We start from the raw sequence: 22,023 nt of genomic DNA on the forward strand, positions 1-22,023 counted from the left end.
AGCAACTGGATGGACATACACAGACACGTATCCTTTAATTAAGGTGGATGATATTTGTGATGCCCCAACTGTTGGAATGGCATCTATCTTATCCTGCCTTTTATACTAAAATTAATATCTATCTATCTATCTTTCTATCTATCTTCTAGTAACTGTAATAATTTTCTTAATATTATGCTTTTAATTAAATAATTTTATTATGTAGTGTATTGTCTATAATATTTGTGATGCTTCATCTGTTGGAATTACAAATGCATTGCATATGTCCCAGTTATATGCCAGTTGTTATGGGATTTATAAAAGCGCTGTTAATGTTTGTGAGGTGCCATCTGTTGGAATGACAGAGACATAGCAACTGGATGGACATACACAGACACGTATCCTTTAATTAAGGTGGATGATATTTGTGATGCCCCAACTGTTGGAATGACATCTATCTTATCCTGCCTTTTATACTAAAATTAATATCTATCTATCTATCTTTCTATCTATCTTCTAGTAACTGTAATAATTTTCTTAATATTATGCTTTTAATTAAATAATTTTATTATGTAGTGTATTGTCTATAATATTTGTGACGCTTCATCTGTTGGAATTACAAATGCATTGCATATGTCCCAGTTATATGCCAGTTGTTATGGGATTTATAAAAGTGCTGTTAATGTTTGTGAGGTGCCATCTGTTGGAATGACAGAGACATAGCAACTGGATGGACATACACAGTCACGCATCCTTTAATTAAGGTGGATGATATTTGTGATGCCCCAACTGTTGGAATGACATCTATCTATCTATCTATCTATCTATCTATCTATCTATCTATCTATCTATCTATCTATCTATCTATCATTGCGTCTTTCATATCTATTATAGCGCCTTTCATATCTGTCTATTTTAACGCCCTTCATATCCATTGACAAACTATGCATTTATTGTCTATATATAAGAACAATGGCTTTGGGATCGCCGACCCGTTAAATACGTTCATCTTTACAGCAGGACTCGCGCACTCCAGAGCAGACTGTGCGCCACCAGATCCCGGCACTTTATAGCCAGTGAGTTTTAGATTTTCAAAATATATTATATGTGTGATTTTTGGAGTGAAGCGTTTCCCCAGCTACTGTCCCACTACCGTCGCGTCATCACCCATCGCTGTGCCTAAACAGAATCCCACCAAGCAGGCGCACGCCCTCCAGAGCTGAACTGACGTCTTACAAGTGCACAGCCCACCGCTGTAGCCGCTGGGCCACTCGCCCGAATGCCCAGTAGACAGGTCGGTCAAATTAAACAAACTTTTAACAGAAACAGTTCTGGCATGTCAAAAAAGTTTTCGACAGCTACCCAGCGAGCAAAATATTCCGAATTTGCGGAGTAACTTGGAAAGCTCTTAAATGTGAAAGTTAACCAAATGTCAGATCCTGGATTAACTGGCAAATGATTTCTTGGACGCCATAGATACCAATGTTGACATAAGTGAAGAAGTTGATATATTTTCCTCATAAAAAATAAACGAAAAAGTTGCAAACTCCCATCACGCAGAGCAATGTATAAATATTTACGGAGAGTGAAATATCACGTAATAAATTACACGAGCGGATCGACGCCGAGCTGCGCTCTCGCACACAAACACAGTTGCGCTTTATTATGGTGTTGGCAGCGCTTTTATAACAAGGCGGGCGTCGTCAGCCGCCCTCTTCTGTGTGCGAGTCGAGGGTTCAAGCAGGAGACGCTGGGCCCCCAAGAGGTAACGAGAAGCTCCGTGAAGGGTACTGAAGGGACTGTGGGCTCGAGGTGACCCCCCTTGCAGGGTGTTATGGGGGTCGGGGGCACCGTCGATAAGTGCAGGCGCCTGTAGCAATGGCGGCGACACATGCAATTCTTCTTGTCGTTTGAAAGGCTCTGCCGGTGCGGCCAGCGTGAAATGTGTTCACATCCCTGCGGGAATTGATCGTTAAGTCCTTTGTAAACTTCGGAAGTGCCGACAGGAATAAAATGTCAGGTGTTACAAGCGCCGACACGTGGTGTTAGCTGTAGACACACACAGACTCAAAAAAGTGCGCACTTGGGATAAAAACACACACTGCACCGTTACACACCGCGCTCGAGACAAATACAAAGGCGCCCACCAGCACACGCAAACATCGGCACGGGGCATAAACACGCGCGTGCCATCATTTTAGGCATCAACGCTAACACCCAACATATACAGAATATAAAAAAGTATCCTCACGGTTCAAAACGACACACACCTTCACACACACACGGGGTTAGACAAACAGTAGCAGGCGCCGCAAATGAAGTTGAGAACAAAGACACACAAAGCCGCGGACCGCACAACTGTTATGTGTGTCGGGGTTAACATGAGGCTGACAACTGTACACCCACAATGAGGACTAAGCAGCGAGCCAAGTAACAAATAAAATACACAAACACATCCTGTTCACACACTGTTTCATGTTGTGTACTTTGCATCTGTAGGGAAACGTAAGCAGAATACATTAATAATAATAATAATAATAGTAACGCTAAAGTATCGTTTATTTCTTCATTGTGTGTATTCATCTTGTCGCCCTGTTAACTTATTTTTTATAAATCGGTGCGCAGCAGGTCGTCACGCGGTCTTTCTTCGGGGAAAAAAAGCGGAGAAGTTAAAAAAGGAAAGTGAAATGTCCACAGACATTGTACAGGCCAGTCCACCCCGAGTCGTGCGGTGTGACACACACACACACACACACCGTCCATTTGGTCAATTCCCTGATCCCATGCAGGACTGCGTGTCCCTCCGCCGCCCATCCCGGTGTGGGACCGCGAGGAGCCCTTCTGTGCCGCCATGCAGTCCGGTCAGGTTACGGTTAGGAATACAATAAAACATTCATACCGTCCACGAGTACAGTACGCACGTGCCCCCCTTCTTTAATGTCCGCACGTTCACGTGGCCCTCACCTGTTTAGCACCTACTTGTAAATATCGCTGCGGTCTTTTAATGTATAAGTCAGCGGTTCTCAAACTGTGGGAAAGTAACAAAAAAGGGGGGCGCGAATGTTGCCATATGTGGCGTAATTTAGGTATTCGTAGGGAAATTTTAAACTTGCACTGCGGTGGCCTGGCGCCCAGCCCGGGGTTTGTTTCCAGCCTTGCGCTTTGTGTTGGCTGGGATTGGCTCCAGCAGACCCCGTGACCCTGTGTTAGGATATAGCGGGTTGGATAATGGATGGATGGATTTTAAACTTGTAGCGGTGTATCGGCAGCAAAAAATATAGGAATAAATTTTATCAGGGTTTCAAAAAAACGTTGGGGGGGCGCGATTAAAACTATTATGAAAACTCGCAAATACGTAAAGGTTGAGAAACGCTGGTATAAGTAAATATATGTACAATATGTCTGCTTAATGTTTCCATATGCATGTTAATTTATAATGCCTTTGTGTATATGTTTATTCGTATGCCTCTCTTAACATCCACATTATATTGTCATATGTGACTCTTTAACATCACCTTCTGTACGTATGCACCTGATTAATGCCTACATGTTTCATTTTCAGGGTCCACCTGTACACCTACAGGATGTGTGATTTAGACCGTGTCATGTGTGTCTTCTTAATATTTAAGTGTATGTGTCTGTTTAATGTCTATATGTACACATACAACATGTGCTTTTCTCATAGCGCCATGTATGACTTTTTAATCTCTACATATACACGCGTGCCAGCTTAAGGTTTACATGTGCACATTTTGCTTTTAACGTCTGTGTCTACATACAGCATGTGTGTATTTTTGATGTTGTCGTATACGTCTCTTTAATATCTCTGTATGCACATATAGTACATACCAGTTTAATGTCTGTGTGTGACCACATGTTTCACTTTTAATGTCTACATGTACACATACAGTGTGTATATTTTTGATGTTGTCGTATACGTTTCTGTAATATTTCTGTATGCACATATAGTACATACATGTTTAGTATCTCTGTGTGCCCCTCTTTTTTGTTTAAGGTCTACATGTACACATACAGCGTGTATATTTTTGATGTTGTCGTATACGTTTCTGTAATATTTCTGTATGCACATATAGTACATACATGTTTAGTATCTCTGTGTGCCCCTCTTTTTTGTTTAAGGTCTACATGTACACATACAGCGTGTATATTTTTGATGTTGTCGTATACGTCTCTTTAATATCTCTGTATGCACATATAGTACATACCAGTTTAATGTCTGTGTGTGACCACGTGTTTCACTTTTAATATCTACATGTACACATACAGCGTGAATATTTTTGATGTTGTCGTATACGTTTCTGTAATATTTCTGTATGCACATATAGTACATACATGTTTAGTATCTCTGTGTGCCCCTCTTTTTTGTTTAAGGTCTACATGTACACATACAGTGTGTATATTTTTGACATCTCTTTAATATCTGTGTATACACTGTGGCAAGCGGCTGAGGGTGGCACCCAGCCGGGACGCCCGGGAGGACCAGAGGAGGGCTTATGCCTCCTCCAGACCACAAGGGGGGCGACCGCCCTGATTGCTTTGGGGACCACGGGAACTGAGCTTGGAGCTCAACCCTATAGGGGCCCGTGGTCACCCCTAGGGGGCGCCCCAATGCCCGAGGAGCCCTGGCCCTCAGCACTTCCGCCACACCCGGAAGTGCTGGTGGGAAGAAGACCAGGGACACCCGGAGTGCTTCCGGGTGCGCAGCCGGTACTTCCGCCACACTGGGGAGTGCCGTCGGAAGCTAATCGGGAGGCACCTGGAGCACATCCGGGTGTGTATAAAAGGGGCCGCCTCCCTCCATTCGATGTCCGGAGTCGGGAGGACAAGAGACAAAATCTTGGAGAAGAGGAGTGGAGGCGGACCTGAGGAAGGCATCATTGGGAGACTTTGGGGGTTGTGTGTGGCACTTTATTTGTAAATATTAGTTATAACAAACGTGTGGTGGTGCTTATTACGATGTCTACCTGTCTGCATCACAACACATACCGTACATACCTGTTTAAAGTCTGTGTGTGACCGCGTGCTTCACTTTTAATGTCTACGTGTGCACATACAGCAAGTGTGTCTGTGATGTTGTTAAGTGTGCTTCTGTAATATTTTATAATGTTTACATGTTTCGCTTTTAACGTCTATACGCACACCTGCAGCATGAGTGGTCCTAATGCCTTTGCACGTGGGTACCCTCTTTAATGCCGACATGTGTCCGGTGGTGCACTTGTCTCTGACGCGTCCACATGTACGTTTGCGGTTCTCCGTACACACACACACACACAAACACACACAGGCCTGTTTGGACTCCAGCGCGTTTTCTCTTCTCCTGTTATTGTTTTGTATTTGTAATTCCCAGGATGCTTTGCATGTGGTCACTGAGTGCAGTGACTTGAAGTGTCTATACACACACACACAAACGTACACGCGCGCATGTGCTCCAAAGTGCAATTATTGGTAAACAGATGGCTTTTTTTTTTTTTTTTGTTTCCCCCCTTTTCTGAACCGTGGTCAGTCCGCTCAACCCCATGCCTATCCCCCATAACAACCCATCTCCAGTCCATACACCCGATTGGCAGGTTGTGTCACATTCGGTGAGCCCTTGAACCGGGTGATGGCGGGCTGGCTGGGCTCTAATTGCTTTCACGTGGTGGTCACTTCAAGGCATTTCACAAAGGACCCTCAACAACAAACGGACTCGGGATGCACAGGGGGAAAAAAACCAGAGTTCACGCTTGATATATGGTAACAATTAAGAATCCACAGGAGACTTTTGTAGTTTCAAAAATACATCCAGGATATAAAGTGAAAGGAGTTGGAGCTGCAGGCGGGGAGCGGGTTGCGAAAGACCCTCACCGATGAAACGTTTCCATTTGCAGTTGTCACTCAAGTGAGTTGCGTGTCCTGGGATGTCAGAGTCGGGTAGCGTGAGCAGGCGAATGGGAAGGCAGATCGGATCGTGTCGGGACGAGCCCACACGTGTGCACACGAGGAAGAGGTGGTGCTGAGACTCTCCAGTCTGGCCAGATGTCTAAACAAGAGCAATGTGGGCTGTTCTCCGGAAGGAGTCGGTTAGCCGCAAAAGTGTCAATGGTTATAAAGGCATGAGGACGAGGAGGAGGTGAGCAAATCGAGCATTAAACACACACGCACACACCCCCCACGCACGCACGCGCACACAAAGCACCGGGGGGGAATACGGGCGCATCGCCGGAGTGGAGAGGTCAGTCTGCCTCCAAGACGCCTTCGCTTCGCATCGTGCAGCCAAGGAAGGAATTACAGCCGGCAATCAGAAACGACAGCAACGTGGCCGCTCCGTGATTAAACCCGTCTTTGCTTCTCTTTTTTTTTTTTTTTGCAGCTCCAGGACCACTCGTGTCTTGAGGAGAACTTCACCGCCGCTTTAAACTCCTTCCACTTGGGATGATTACAGGATTATCCAGTTGCGCCTGAAGGGAAGCCCCCTCTTCACCGAGAACACCGACCTGTCTTGTTGCCCATCGGAGGGGACCAAGGTGAACGGGGTGAGGGGTTTCTTAAATTCAATTTTCAGTATGTTGTTCGTGAAACCCCAGCACACTGCATTATAATGCGCAAATGGATACTACCATGGATCCTGCCGACTTCGCTCTTCAGATTGTACTTTCACGTTATCTTTCTAGTGGGCAGTGTGTCTTGGGCTTGTAATGACATGACTTCTGAGCAACTGGCTGCCAATTCGAGCTGCTCCAGCCCCGAAAGACACACACGAAGTTACGACTACATGGAGGGTGGGGATGTAAGGATAAGGAAACTCTTCTGCCGGACGCAATGGTATTTGAGGATCGATGAGACGGGCAAAGTTGGAGGGACGCACGAGCCAAACAACAGCTATAGTAAGTACCACTTTGGTTTCTCGTAAAGTTCAAGATGCTTATATGTTTGTTTTTTTTTTTGTGGATATCTGCCGTGCAGAATTACCGGGGTGAATGTTTCAGGTGTCGTCCGGCCCCTTCAAATGTTGGGTTTAAGATAAGGAAAAAAAAAAACAGCGTTTGAGGCCCCCGTATGAACGAGTGAGAGTGTGTGTCCCGTGATGGTCCTGGCTGGCTGACTAATTCTGACCCGCACGACCCTAATTTAGACAAAGCAAAGAAGAAGAAAGATATTCTCGAAAGCGAACCCAAAAGACTACTCTTATGTGAAATGAAGGAGGGTACGAGCGTAAACGCGCAAAGCAGGAGTTTACACAGCGGGCGCACCAAGTTCATTTACCTTTACTTGTTTTTGGCCGACGCCATTCTCCAACGTGATTGGTTGCATTTCTTTCTTGTTCCAATTGGAGCACAGGCCAGGTGAAGTTACCTGCTTGTGGTGTCAGCGGTGGGATAGCAACCCACAATTTCAGGGTAAAGCCTTAACCACTACACTGCTGTACACGTGCAGCTCTGCACAGACAGTTTTCTGGTTGATGCCATCGACTCACACCTGCGTGGACGTCGGTTCGATTCTTGGGCCGGTCATTACGAGGAGTTTCCATGTTTTCCCTTAGCCCACGTGGGTTGTCCCTGAGTGGTGGTGGGAACTCCAGATTAGTCCCAGGGTGAGTGTTTCTTCCAGGCTTTGTGACCAGAGGGCATTTATAGGAACAGGCATATGGATATTTAGATTGATATTCCTAGGTTTATTCCGAATGGAAAGGGAGACGGATGAGACCATCCCAGGTCAGAGAGAGGAAACACGGTGGAGCCGCCTTGGAGAGCCTCCATCCATTCATTCATTCATCAATCCATCCATCTTTCAAACTTGCTGTATCCTGAGTAGGGCCCTGGAGAAGATGGAGCCGATCCCAGCAAGACAGGAACAATCCTTGGAGAGGGTGCCACTCAAATCGTGAGGCGAAACGCAGAGATGCACCGGGGACAATTCAGCAACACCGATCCACCGCACATGCACGTCTCAGGGCTGTAAGGCTTCAGTGATGCCGAGTTCTAACAGCGTTTACCAGTTTGACCATTTCAGTCCATTGTAAAAACCCAGTTTGAGATCCTACCCTGGCACCATCTGACCCACAACAAAACAAAAAAATACAATTGGGAACAAACAGTCAAGCAGCGCAGTCAACATGCAGGGCAAAATCTGAGAAAAGCTGATCCACCCTCCGCTGCGGTGACAATGACATTTGTAGAAGATTACCTTCTCAAAAGACGTCCTCGAGTGTCGCCAGCCAACTTTACTGTGCATGTCAGGCCGTGACGGGCCAGCGCGCTGTCTGAATTATTTCCAGACACTTACAAAGCAGACAAAGATTTGCAGCGTGTTTCTTACTGTCATCTGATTATACCTTACTATTTATACGACGGCTCGCCGCCTGTGCCTCCTTCGCGTCTTCTCTGCATCCACGTTATTCCCTTCCATTAATAAGCTCAAGGAACGGCTCATTCCTTCAGGATTATGTCAAAGAGCCCCCACTAAAAGTGATGAGCGGCCCTGCCAGGATAACTGTAATTGCACCAAATTCCTGACCCTTAAGTCGACAGTAACAGAAAATTCATTACTTTTAAAAAGACCACATGTTTACGGAATGACAGTTATAAAGGAAAACAGGTGCCCAGCCTGGCCGGCCGAGTGGTCGCGTCGAGTTTATGAGAACATCGCAAGACAGCCCAGCAGCTGGCTCCACATTTTAGTTTGCTACCATTTTGCTCATGTTGTGTGTTGAAAGAACTTTCATGAATCTGTCAAGAAATACAAACTGTGAATGTGCTAAATAGACACGTTATGTACAGGAGACCCTGCCCTGGATAAGCACGTCATGGAAATGGACGGATGGATGATATGCAGTGCATGAAGATAGATAGATAGATAGATAGATAGATAGATAGATAGATAGATAGATAGATAGATAGATAGATAGATAGATAGATAGATAGATAGATAGATAGATCTTTATTGTCATTGTCACTTTTACAAAGGAACAACAAAATTGAAGGTGCAGTCAACTCAGTGTGAGATATATATGTATAATAAAGATAGTGGTCTTAAATACAGTATAATCTGTGTGTGTGTATATAATAGAGAGAGATCTGAAAGGTTACTATATACAGTAAATCAAGGATAGCTCATAGATGACGTACTGCATGAATATACATGTGTGTAATAAACATAGTGGGTGTAAATATACTGTGTGTGTGTGTGTGTATATATATATATATATAATATATATATATATATATATATATATATATATATATATATATATATATATATAAATCAAGGATAGCTGATGGATGATATGTACTGCATGAATATATATATGTATTAAAGACAGTGGGCTTAAATATAATCTCTGTGTATGTATGTATAATAGAGAGAGATCTGAAAGGCACTATATACAGTAAATCAAGGATAGCTCATAGATGACGTACTGCATGAATATATATGTGTAATATACATAGTGGGTGTAACAATACTGTGTGTGTGTGTATACATACATATATATATATATATATATATATATATATATATATATATATATATATATGAATAATAGAGAGAGAGTATACAGGATATAGAGATAGAGAGATCTGGAAGGCACAATATAAATCAAGGATAGCTGATGGATGATTTGTACTACATGAATATATATGTATAGTAAAGTAAGTGGGCTTAAATATACTGTGTGTGTGTTTTGATATCAGTATATATACAGGGTATATATATATATATATATATATATATATATATATATATATATATATATATATATATATATATATATATATATATATACTCACACACACACAAATGAATATATATATATATATATATATATATATATATATATATATATATATATATATGAGAGAGAGAGAGAGATCTAAAAGGCACTATATTAAGTAATGATACTGATGGTGATATGTAGTGCATGACTATATATGTATAATTAAGACAGTGGCAATTAATCTACTGTGTGTGTATAAATATAATAGAGAGAGTCTACAGTATCTAGAGATAGAGCGATCTGAAAGGCACTATATAAATTAAGGATAGCCCACTAGTTAGATAAACCATGAACACACAGTATGACACATAATATATGCACCTCACAAAGGTTAAATACCTGGCTTTATCACTTGGTGGCATCACTAGGGCTGGTGTCATCTGGTGCAGTAATCACGTCTGGATTAAGACCTCCACAGACCCCTCTGGGTGACTTAATGAACAGAGCCCCTTATCAGAGAGTTGGCTACAGTTTAAACAATGCAGCATACAGACACCTGACCATTTAGTCCAGTACAGAAATTCCCACTCTTAATGCCGCGTGGAGACTCAACTGTTGCATTGGGTGGTTGTTGGGGGTGCTGTTGGTCCTTTGGTGATTTTAGCCCATTAAGACGCGACTGTGCATTTAACAGGGTGGATGTTTCCTTTTGTGATTTCAGCCCAAAGCACTGCACAAAAATGTTATTGTTAGTCATTTTTGGTGTCACCCTGCTTTCTGATAGTGTCACCCGGTGTGGTCCACAGCCCCCGCAGCCCCCTAGCGACTCCATTGTTATCATTACCTGCTCAGAGATTTTATGTTCTCCTGTGATCATGTAGGGTTTTTTTCTCCCATAAGACTACAATACACAGATTAGGTAAACTGGTGACTATAAACTGGTTCAGTGCGTGCAAGTGGGGGTGCCCGTTTGAGTGAGAGTCTATCCTTTGATTGACTGGTGTCCCATTAGAGTCTGCAGCAGCCACAGCAGGCTCTGCTACTCGAGGTCTGGAGCTAGACATTTCTTGACCAGCATCCTGTCCATTGTTGTTTTCTTCTTTATGCCTGATGGTACTGTTAGTGATTTTGACTCCCCATGAATGTGTCATCGGAATGGCAGATTAATGAAGTGGATACACACAGAATGTTAAATACCTTATATGTTTAAATACTTAAATATAATAATAATAATAAAATGAATACAATCTGTAACTTGTACCTAACAAATGCAATATATATATATATATATATATATATATATATATATATATATATATATATATATATATATATATATATACACACACACACACACACACACACAGGTATATGTAAAATACGCATTTATGTATATCACTGGACTCATCTTTACATTGTGATATTGTATACATGGATGCTACTTCTACTAATTCTGTATCTATGTTTTAGAAAATCACGTGGATTCATTTATTTACTTTTTTGTTTCTTATTTATTAATATTCTTAACAGATCTTATTTATTTTTTATTTAATTTCTTAGAATTTATATAATAGAGTATAATATAGTATATATATAATATTTATATATAGTATATACAGTATATATTGAATATTCAGATGTCAATGTTGATATATGTATATTTATAGTATGAATATGTATGTGTATATAATATATATTTATGTGTATGTATATGTATACATATATATATATATATATATATATATATATATATATATATATACATACACATAGAGAAAGAGAGAGAGAGAGATTTGTAAAACCTAAGCAGTTCACTGTATACACACCCAATAACTTTAACACTGAGGTATATTTTGGCCCTGTGCTCTGACCTCCAAGGTTCATGTGAAAAGACAGTTTTCCCAGGGGATTAATAAAGTATATCAAATCAAATCAAAGATATTGGCTGAAATATCCATCCTCTAAACCAGGGGTGGGCATCGTCGATCCTGGGGGGCCACAGTGGCCACAGATTTTCATTTCTACCCAATTGCTTAATTAGAAACCAATCCTTGCCCATCTCCTTTTAACTCTGCAATGTCAGGTTCTTGTATCGTAGATTTCGTTTCCTCTCCAAGGATATCATCCAAGTGATTTGAAGCCTAAAACAGACGAGTCATTTTTCAGTCTGTCACTTTTTCCTCTTAAGGTTTAGGTTTAGGTTTAGGTTTCTTTATTTAGTAATGTTTACACAAGAAAACATGAAATTTGCCTTCTCTGTTGCATCTAATAACAGGTAACAGACAGAATGAAATAAAACAGACAAATAGAAATAAGAAAGGTTAAGGTAAGGCAGTTAGATAAAACATATTTACACCAAAAAAAAAAAAAAAGGTAACAGGATATATATCAAAACCTTAAACATTATCTCCGATATTTCTTATTGAAAAGTCGTAGTGTTTCATTAAGCCAAATAGTGCAGGATGAATCCACACAGGTGTAAATGCAAACAAGTGAGATGGAGAACTGCTGGCTCCTTTATCATTTAATCTATCTATCTATCTATCTATCTATCTATCTATCTATCTATCTATCTATCTATCTATCTATCTATCTATCTATCTATCTATCTATCTATCTATCTATCTATCTATCTATCTGGAAATGCAGCCCTGCACACCAATAGAGGGCGCTGTCTGGGGTGGACCACCCTACTTTCTTTACCTCCCTGAAGTGCTTACTGGGAGACACGGTGGGGCCGAGGAGTCAGAGTCGGGAGGCAGCAGGCAACACTCCGCGGAGGACGGCAGGAGGAAGAATGGGTTTGTTGATCTATCTATCTATCTATCTATCTATCTATCTATCTATCTATCTATCTATCTATCTATCTATCTATCTATCTATCTATCTATCTATCTATCTATCTATCTATCTATCTATCTATTTGCATCTTCTTGCTAATAAGGAGCCATCACAAGCAGTGAATGAAGGTGTTTTAAGACTGAAATAAGCAGTTAAGGGTGGGGAACCACCCTTAACAAGCGAGACCACTAAAATAAAGCTTCAGAATGTCATTTAGGCAATAAGAGGTTCATCAGCAATAATTGACTTGTCATTAAGAAACAGGGTTGGAACAAAAACCTGCAGCCCCTGCAGCCCTCCAGGACTGACCGCTGCCTAAACCCACCCGGCTTCTAAACCTGCTTATCCAGAGCCAGATGGCGGGGCAGCCTGAGCCTGACCCAGTAAGCATCGGGCACAAGGCAGGAAGGACCCCTGGACATGGCGCCAATCCATCACTAGACCAACACACGGATGCATATTGGGGGGCCACTTGAGCTTCGCCAGTTCTCCAAACCTGCAAGTCTTAGGACTGTGGTGAGCAGGTGGGCATTTGAACCCTGGTTGCCAGCTTGTGAAGCAGCAGCGCTAGCACCGCACCTCTTGTTTTGCTAAGATGTGTTTGAGCTTCAAGGAGATTAAAAGGTGACACGATTGAATTGTTTAAAAATTATGAAGGGGATTAGTACGGTAGAGCCCAGCTGTCATTGCAAGGAGTTCAACCAGAACACGGGGGGCACAGATGGAAATGTTAGAGCAGAAATGTTAGAAGATGTTCCTTCTCACAGTCATGTCGTGTAAACAGAGTGCATTGAAATCTGCCTGACATGCAGCACACCTCGTCACATAGAATGCGTTACCAAGCAGCAGGGTGGGCAGCAGGACTTTGGGGGCCTTCAAAACTCGACTTGATGTTAGCTGAGAATTCAGGTGGATGCAGTTGGTGGGCTGGTTGGGCAGAGTGGTGGTTTTGTTCTCATCAAAACTGTTCAATTTTGTTATGCATAGTAGCATACTGTATACCGATTATTAGATATACAGATAAATATTATTATAATTATACAGCACATTCTTTAATTATGTTTATAAAATTGTAAAAAAATGCTTAATATTAGGGTTAGTGAGAAGTCAAGCAAAATGACTCACTACATCCATAATGGCTAACACAGTACAACACCTTATGTATATAAATATTAAGCAGAAGATTTCTAAATGTGTATACTGGACATGCATACATGTGGACCAACCTGTAAATGACATGCTATGTGACACGTATACACTGTGTGTGTGTGTGCGTGCGTGTGTGTGTGTGTGTGTGTGCAAAAGCTGCATTTTCTGAGTGTGAAGTTTGACCACCAGGGGGCGCCACCGAGCCCCTAACCCAAGGCACAGTAATGTCCAACACGTTTCTGTGATGAAGTAAAGGATATTTTATTCACACCAAGCTCTTCTTCACGATCGCCTCTCTCAAGATAAGCCACAATTACACAAAACAAACCCATTCGGCCTCCTGCTGTCCTCCGCGGAGTGTTGCCCGCTGCCTCCCGACTCTGACTCCTCGGCCCCACCGTGTCTCCCAGTAAGCATTTCAGGGAGGTAAAGAAAGTAGGGTGGTCCACCCCAGACAGCGCCCTCTATTGGTGTGCTGGGCTGCATTTCCAGACTCCATCTCCCAAGCACTCCGACTGGGTTGCCATACAAAGACCACTGCCACCGGGCCTATGGGGGACAGAACAGCTCCCTCAACAGCTCCGTTTGCCATCCCAAAGTTATTCCTCCATCCTGCCGGCCAATTTGCATGTTGTTCTGCATTGGCGTCCCATTCAGATAATAAATCATCCTCCTTCTCCTCCCTGGCCGGGATGGCCATTCTCCTCATACAGAAAGCACCCACCCAAATGCAGCGCATACTTTAGGGCATCTGTCACTCCTACATATTCATAGAGTTCCACCTCTGTGTGTGACACATCATCCATCCATCCATTCCTCCATTTTCCCAATTCGGTTATCCAGAGCAGGGCCGTAGGGAAGCTGGAGCCTATTCTAGCAGGCAGCGGGTGTGAGGTAGGAACACTCACTGGACAGGGTGCCAGTGATGCCACCTCATCCATCCATCGATCTTCTTAACCTGCTTATGCAGGGCAGGGTGGCAGCATAGCTGGAGCCCATCGAGTGTCACCAGTAATTCCATCCATCCGTTTTCTTAATTCGTATATTCGTGGCTGGACTGCGAGGAAGCTGGAGTCTATCCTAGCAACCATCGGGTACAAGGCAGGTAGAATCCCTGGACAGGGCACCAGCAGTACCACCTCATATACTGTAAGAAGCCCACCCCACCACCCAGGTCTTCTCCTGACTCCCCGACACAGGCACATCAGAAGTGCGTTCTGTTAAGGTGGGCATCAAGAGATGACGAGCGCCTGCCTGCATCAACACACCCCTCCCGCTTGGCGACATCACCAATTTTTTTTGGTAGTTTTGTTTCTTCTCCCTCTAAACCATCAGCCAGCAGAGTCCGATTGTTTGGTCTCTTACCTGAATTCCCATCTGCGTTTTTGTAGAATCCAATGAGCGAGGATTGTACAGGGAGGCGACCTCGTCTGGTATTCCTGTGAGGTCTTACCTTCTGATCGGTGGACTTTGAGATGTTTTTCTTTTATCCGCTCTTACAACTCAGCCAGTTACGGTTTACCCTGCAGTTGTTTTATGAGTTTGACTTTAATTCTATTAAGGCTTTGGGCCGATGTGTGTCTGCACGAAGCTGCCTTTTAAGAATGTTTTACTTAAAGGTTTCAGATTTAGTTTATTATTACATGAAAGCCTCAGTTTATTTAGAATATTGTATCATAAATAACGGATATAAAATCTTCAGATTTGGCTTCACTAAAATAAACAGGCTTTGCTTTGGTTACGTCCTCACGAGCCTCACTGGGGCTTTTTTTCCTCATAAATCTCACTTTGGGTCCCCCCCTCAAAAAAAACAGTTTTCACATCCCCAGGCCATGAATGCACATGTGGAGTGTGCCCAGGGGTAGACTTGTGCCCAACAGTATACATGAGCCCTGCGGTATGGAGGGTTGTGGAGTGTGCCCTGTGGTAGATGTGTACCCCACGCTGGGTTTCTGCCTTGAACTCTGGAGTGTGCCCTGCGGTAGACTTATGCCCAGCCTTAAACATGTACCCTATGGTGCAGTGGGTGACGTGCCGATGTGGAGTGTACCCTGTGGTAGATGTGTGCCCTGCAGTACACCTCACCCTGTGATTTGGAGTGTGACTTGTGGTAGATGTGTACCCTACATTAGGAGTGTGCCCTGCAGTGTGGAGAGTGCCCTGTGGTTTGATGTGTGCCCTGTGGTACACTTATGCCCAGCAGTAAACATGGGCCCTGTGGTGCAACGGGGTGTCCTGTGATTTGGTGTGTGCCCTGAGATGTGGACTGTACCCTGTGATAGAAGTGTACCCTGTGCTAGGTGTGTGCCCTGTGGTGCTGAGTGTGCCATGTGATAGACTTGAGCCTTATGATAAATGTGTATCCTGCACTAGGTATGTGCCCTCTGATAGATGTATGCCCTGCTGTGTGGTGGGATGTGGAGTGTGCCCTGCAGTAGATGTACATGTTGTGGTTTGGGGTGTGCCCTGCAGTAGACTGTGCCCTGCACTAGATCTGAGCCCTATGATGGATGTGAGCCCTGCAGTAGATGTACATGTTGTGTTTTGGGGTGTGCCCTGTGATGTGGAGTGTGCCCTGCACTAGATCTGAACCCTATGATAGATGTGAGCCCTGGAGTAGATGTATGCCCTTGTGGTGTGGTGGGATGTGGAGTGTGCCCTGCAGTAGACTTATGCCCAGCCTTAAACATGTGCCCTATGGTGCAGAGGGTGTCCTGCGATGTGAAGTGTACCCTGTGGTAGACGTATGCCCTGCAGTACACCTCGCCCTGTGATTTGGAGTGTGACTTGTGGTAGGTGTGTACCCTGTGTTAGGTGTGTTCCCTGCAGTGTGGAGTGTGCACTGTGGTTTGATGTGTGCCCTGTGGTACACTTATGCCCAGCAGTAAACATGGGCCCTGTGGTGCAGTGGGTGTCCTGTGATTTGGTGTGTGCCCTGTGGCAGAAATATACCCTGCTGTAGGTGTGTGCCATGAGATGTGGACTGTACCCTGTGATAGAAGTGTGCCCTGTGGTGCTGAGTGTGCCATGCAGTAGACTTGAGCCTTATGATAAATGTGTATCCTGCACTAGGTATGTGCCCTCTGACAGATGTATGCCCTGCAGTGTGGTGGGATATGGAATGTGCCCTATAGTAGATGTACATGTTGTGGTTGGGGGTGTGCCCTGCAGTAGACTGTGCCCTGCATTATGTGTGTGCCCTGGGATAGATGTGTTCCCTGCAGTAGATGTATGTCCTATGGTTTGGTGGGATGTGGAGTGTGCCCTGCAGTAGACTTGCATCTTATGGTTTGGGGTGTGCCCTGCAGTAGACTGTGCCCTGCACTAGATGTGTGCCCTGGAGTAGATGTATGCCCTATGGTGTGGTGGGATGTGGAGTGTGCCCTGTGGTAGACATATGCCGTGTGATGTTGAGTATGCTCTGAGGTAGACTTTGTCCTACACTAGGTGTGTGCCCTACAGTAGATGGGCACCTGGTCCAGGATGGTTTCCTCCTTAAGCCCCAGCCTCGGCCCCCATGATCTTGCCTTGAATTAAGTGGGGTTGACGTTGTTCATGTGTGTTTTCCCCCTTTTCTGTGGTGCCCCCCTAGCCAACCTCCCTTCACTCCACTACAGTGTGTCGATTCCCCACATGTAGCGCAGGTAAATGGAGGTGCCGCCATTCCAAATCTTTTTTTAAGAGTTAAACGACTTTGTCAGAAGCTTGTTAAGCGAGACTTCAGCAGACACCACTAATATAAATGTCCATTTGCTGCAACAGTGGCTTCAGAATCCAATTGCAGTGCACCAGAGCAGGTGGGCCAACAGCGGACAGGCCTTTTGATTTAGGTGTAGGTCTACGATCCTCTGATTGGGCATCTTTAGCCTTGGAGACACAGTGTGGTGGGCACCTGAAGCGGAACCTGAGAGTCGCCACTGCTCAATGGCCTTATGTAAGGAAACTGGAATTTCATGATGTGAAGCACTTGGCCTCACTCGTCGGCTTTGCCATTCTTGTATTCCTAAGTGGTTCCTAAACCGAGCCAGTATATTGGAGGCTTGATCAATTAGCACATACAATTATTGTATTCTCCCACAAAATAAATTATTATATCGAAACCGTGCCCGTTTTTCACTAATAAGTCAAGACGATCATTTCCGCCGCTCTGTTCCTCTTCCGCGTGCACACAGACCCATAAATTCCATCCATTTTCGTTGAACACACGCCATTCCATCTCCCTCCACTAAGCAGCCCCCAATTTTTCACTTTTATCACGCTGTCTTGCCGGAATTTCTAAGACGGTGGTCCCAACTCTCCGCAGTGGAAGCAAAGGGTTAACAGCAGAAAGCCAGACGTCAAAACCGAACAGCTGGTTCATTCCACTGTGCCCACCAGTTAAAGAGGGCAGCGGCTCTACCCCCCCCCCCCCCCCCCCCCCCCCCCCCCCACCCCCCCACACCCAGCTATTAGTCTGTTGCTCTCCAAGAATCGATGCCGTGACAGAATCCATCTTTAGTGTGGATGGAAAAGTTCCTTGCGCAACAATTGGCGCTGAAAAAGCGGAGAGTCGGAGGCGCACAGATGTGACCGACAACTGCACACAGCGTGCGGAACGAAAGAGTGCAGTGCAGCGCTTGATGAGTCCAACATGCTGGATGTCTAAATTGTTCGTGGACGGGTCTGCCATCCAGACCCCCAGAATGATTAATGGCTCAAAAAAAAAGGCAAACGTGGAAAGGAATTTGAACGGGATGGGCGATTTGAGATAATCGGCCAGTGAACTCGAATACCGTCAGTTTTGGAAAACGTTGTGAGGCGGCCCTTTAAATAATAATAATTCATTACATTTATATAGCGCTTTTCTCAGTACTCAAAGCGCTATCCACAAAGGGAGGAATCGGGAAGCGAACCCACAATCTTCATACTGCAAAGCAGCAGCACTACCACGGCGCTATATAAAAAGAGATCGAGCTCCATATTAAATTAAACGTCTTCCGCATTGGAAAGCGTTGTTTAAATAAGGCACAATATAAAAATGTAGATTGAAATTTAACGCCGTCTGGTTTGGAAATTGATGTATGGCGGCTTTAAGGCACCATACGAAATACAGACTTGATCGGCATATTGAAACAGTCGTCTTCTGCTTTAGAAAGCGTTAGGTGGAGAATTTTTAAATAAGGCACTATATAAGAAATATAGATTGATCATAACATTTAATCACGTTTTCTGCTTTTAATATACAGTATGGTGCTATAAAAATATATAGATTGATAATGAAATGAATTAGAATGCCTTCTGCTTTAGAATGGGAGCCTTGTTATGTGAGACACTTTATGACGTGTTTATAGAAAGTAATCAAATGTCTTCTGTTTTGGAAAGCATTGCGTGGCGAAAGCCTGTGAAAGACGCCATAGAACAATAGGGAGTGATGACTTTAAAAAGCGTTTTGTGGTAACTTGCTATGTAAGGTGCTAACTATATAAAAATGGATATTGGATTTGAAATGAATATAGAAACATTTGTAGTAGAATGTAAAACAACAGAATAGAATATGCACATTATCATAGTAGAACAGAAGAGAACGCACACATTTTTGGAATAGAATAGACTAGAAACATTTAAAATAAGAGTATAAAACAAATGAATAGAATGTAGTAACATCTCTAGTATAACTGAATAGAATATACATACATTTGGAATAGAATATAAACCAATAGAATATTATATGGAAAAATTTGTAGTAGAATATAGTCAGTACAATACAATTTTTTGAATAGAATAATGAAACATTTGTAACAGAACATAAAACGATAGAATAGAACATAGAAATATCTGTAGTAGAATATAAAATAATAGAATAGAATACATAAATATTTGTAGTATAATAGAGTGGAATAGGGCGGCACGGTGGCACAGTCGTAGCGCTGCTGCCTCGCAGTTAGGACACCTGGGTTCGCTTCCTGGGTCCTCCCTGCCAGGCCCGGTCTTAGGTATTATGGGGCCCTAGGCGAAAGGGGGGTCCAGGGGCCCCCTGGAAGCTCTGTGAAATGCGTGAAAATTAGACCAAGGAGTCGATCCGGAGCCCCCCGGACGCCGGGGCCCTAGGCGGTCGCCTACTTCGCCTATGCCTAAGGCCGGGCCTGATTGGGACAAATAATGCTGTAGTATATTTAAGTATATATGACAATTGCTCACTCGGACAATTTGTTTTGGGGACCCCCAAGAAGGCGGGGGCCCTAGGCTATAGCTTGTGTAGCTTATACGTAAATCCTGCACTGCTCCCTGCGTGGAGTTTGCATGTTCTTCCCGTGTCTGTGTGGGTTTCCTCCCACAGTCCAAAGACATGCAGGTTAGGTGGATTGGCGATTCTACATTGTCCCTAGCGTGTGCTTGGTGTGTGGGTGTGTTTGTGTGTGTCCTGCGGTGGGTTGGCACCCTGCCTGGGATTGGTTCCTGCCTTGTGCCCTGTGTTGGCTGGGATTGGCTCCAGCAGACCCATGTGTTCGGATTCATAGGGTTGGAAAATGGATGGATGGATGGATAGAATGGAATATACATACATTTGTAATAGAATATAAAACAATAGAATACCATACCATACCATACCATTTTTATTTGTTAAGCGCTTAAAAACACAGCATTACAATAGAATATTGAAACATTTGTAATAGAAAATAAAACAATTGAGTAGACATCTGTAATAGAATATTAAAAAATCGAATAAAATATGGAAACATTTGTAGAAGGATATAAATCAATAGGAATAGAATATACAATTTTTTAAATAGAATTATGAAACATAAGTAATGGAATATAAAATAATAGAATATACAAATGTATACGATCGAACATTTGTAAAATAATCGATGAGACTATGGGCAGCACAGTGGTGCAGAGGTTAGCACTGATGTTGGAATACTCACGTTTTCTTGATTTCAGTCCCATTGTCTTTTATAATTTGGTTTCTTTTCCTGTTTCTTTTTCTCTGTAGTTTTTGTTTTGTTTTTTGTTCTAAGGGTTTTGACTTCTGCTGAATCGAATCTTGACCTTTAGAAATATATGTCAAAACTCCTATATAGGCATTTGTTTATCTCCACATTTTTTTTCGACGCCATTTTGTTTCTGTGGGGCGTCGACATTTTGTGGCCTCGTGCCGTCCAGTTGCTATGGTTACCGACTGGCAGTGCGTGTCGTCGTGGTGATCGGGGTCAGCGCTCGGCTCAGCTGAGGAGGGGTGCAGATTTGTGACCGTGGTGCGCGTGTTCTGCTTTTTCTGCGTCTGACTTTCAGTTTTTACGACTTCTCGCTTTGCTTTCCTTTTTTGTGAACGTTACATCACAGTACAATATGGATGGTCGTGTGCCGTGTGTGCTGCAGTGGCTAAGAGGTTTCCAAAGATCTGTGGCTCTGTGGTTTTTTTGTGTTCTCTCAGTGTCCGTCTGGGTTTTCTTCAGCTCAGCCAGGTGGATTCAGACAGCGGATAGATGCTCACTCCGTGATGCTCGCCCACTTGCTGTGACCTACTGATCTTGTCAGGGTCATCTCTTATTTTTATTTTTATTCCTTTTCTCCTTCTAAGTTGCTCCCATTTGAACAGCTACAGTGGTTTTGAAGTTGAACGTTGACAGGCAGCATCGTTGTCAGCCGTTTCCCTTGGTGTTACAAACATCGCAACAACACAATATACAATACGTGACACAAAATCCGTCCGCTGCAGTCTCAGTGTTGGCATTTCAAAGCTGCCATGGCGGTCTGTGTCTTCACTCCTGCCTTTTACTGAACTCCTCCATGATTGATGATTTTAGTGCTCGCCGTGTGAATTAAAAATGGCCACACTGTGCTTGTTCATGTCTTTCTTTCTGTCATTTGCTAAAGGAGTAGACACGAGTACAAATATTAGGACAAGCGGAGGAGCCGCAGTCACCCAAAACGCAGCGAAAATCCACCCATCAGGCTTGTAGCTACAGCAGTGCCATCTACACCAAAGCCAGCGTGTGGCACCGTGCCAGCTTTGCACAGAGCCGCGGAGACTGAAGTAATGGCCTAGTTTAACGGCACCTTTGCTTACGGCTCTTTCAGTTAATGCTGTGCAGTTCAAGGAGAAATGAGTTCAATATGTGCTAAAAAGTCCACCAACAAAAACTCCATTTTGATGAGCTTGTGAGGGCGGCCCGGTGACGCAGTGGTTAGCGCTACTGCCCTTAAAGGCCCAGGACATGTTTTCCTCACATACATTTACTGAGCAAATTCTTAAGACCACCATTCTAATACAGGGTGAGGATGGGGGTCTATATATATATATATATCTTATCCATTTTCCAACCCGCTGAATCCGAACACAGGGTCACGGGGGTCTGCTG

General features: G+C 43.6%; 1 protein-coding gene across 2 annotated transcripts in view; it reads left to right on the forward strand.

Annotated features, from left to right (window-relative positions):
* Nucleotides 1-5,812: 5,812 nt before the first annotated feature.
* The window catches only part of fgf7 (fibroblast growth factor 7), a 94,177-nt gene continuing 77,966 nt past the window's right edge, over nucleotides 5,813-22,023 (forward strand). Inside the window, exons 1-2 of one of the 2 annotated variants that reach the window (XM_028823411.2) lie at nucleotides 5,817-6,512; nucleotides 6,651-6,863. In XM_028823411.2, the coding sequence (XP_028679244.1) occupies nucleotides 6,680-6,863 (184 nt within the window). In that variant the 5' untranslated portion in view covers nucleotides 5,817-6,512; nucleotides 6,651-6,679. Of the gene's footprint in view, nucleotides 6,864-22,023 lie in introns of both variants that reach the window. The other variant, XM_028823409.2, reaches the window with a different exon arrangement.

Source organism: Erpetoichthys calabaricus, chromosome 17, assembly GCF_900747795.2.
Source record: "Erpetoichthys calabaricus chromosome 17, fErpCal1.3, whole genome shotgun sequence".
Lineage (NCBI taxonomy): Eukaryota > Metazoa > Chordata > Cladistia > Polypteriformes > Polypteridae > Erpetoichthys > Erpetoichthys calabaricus.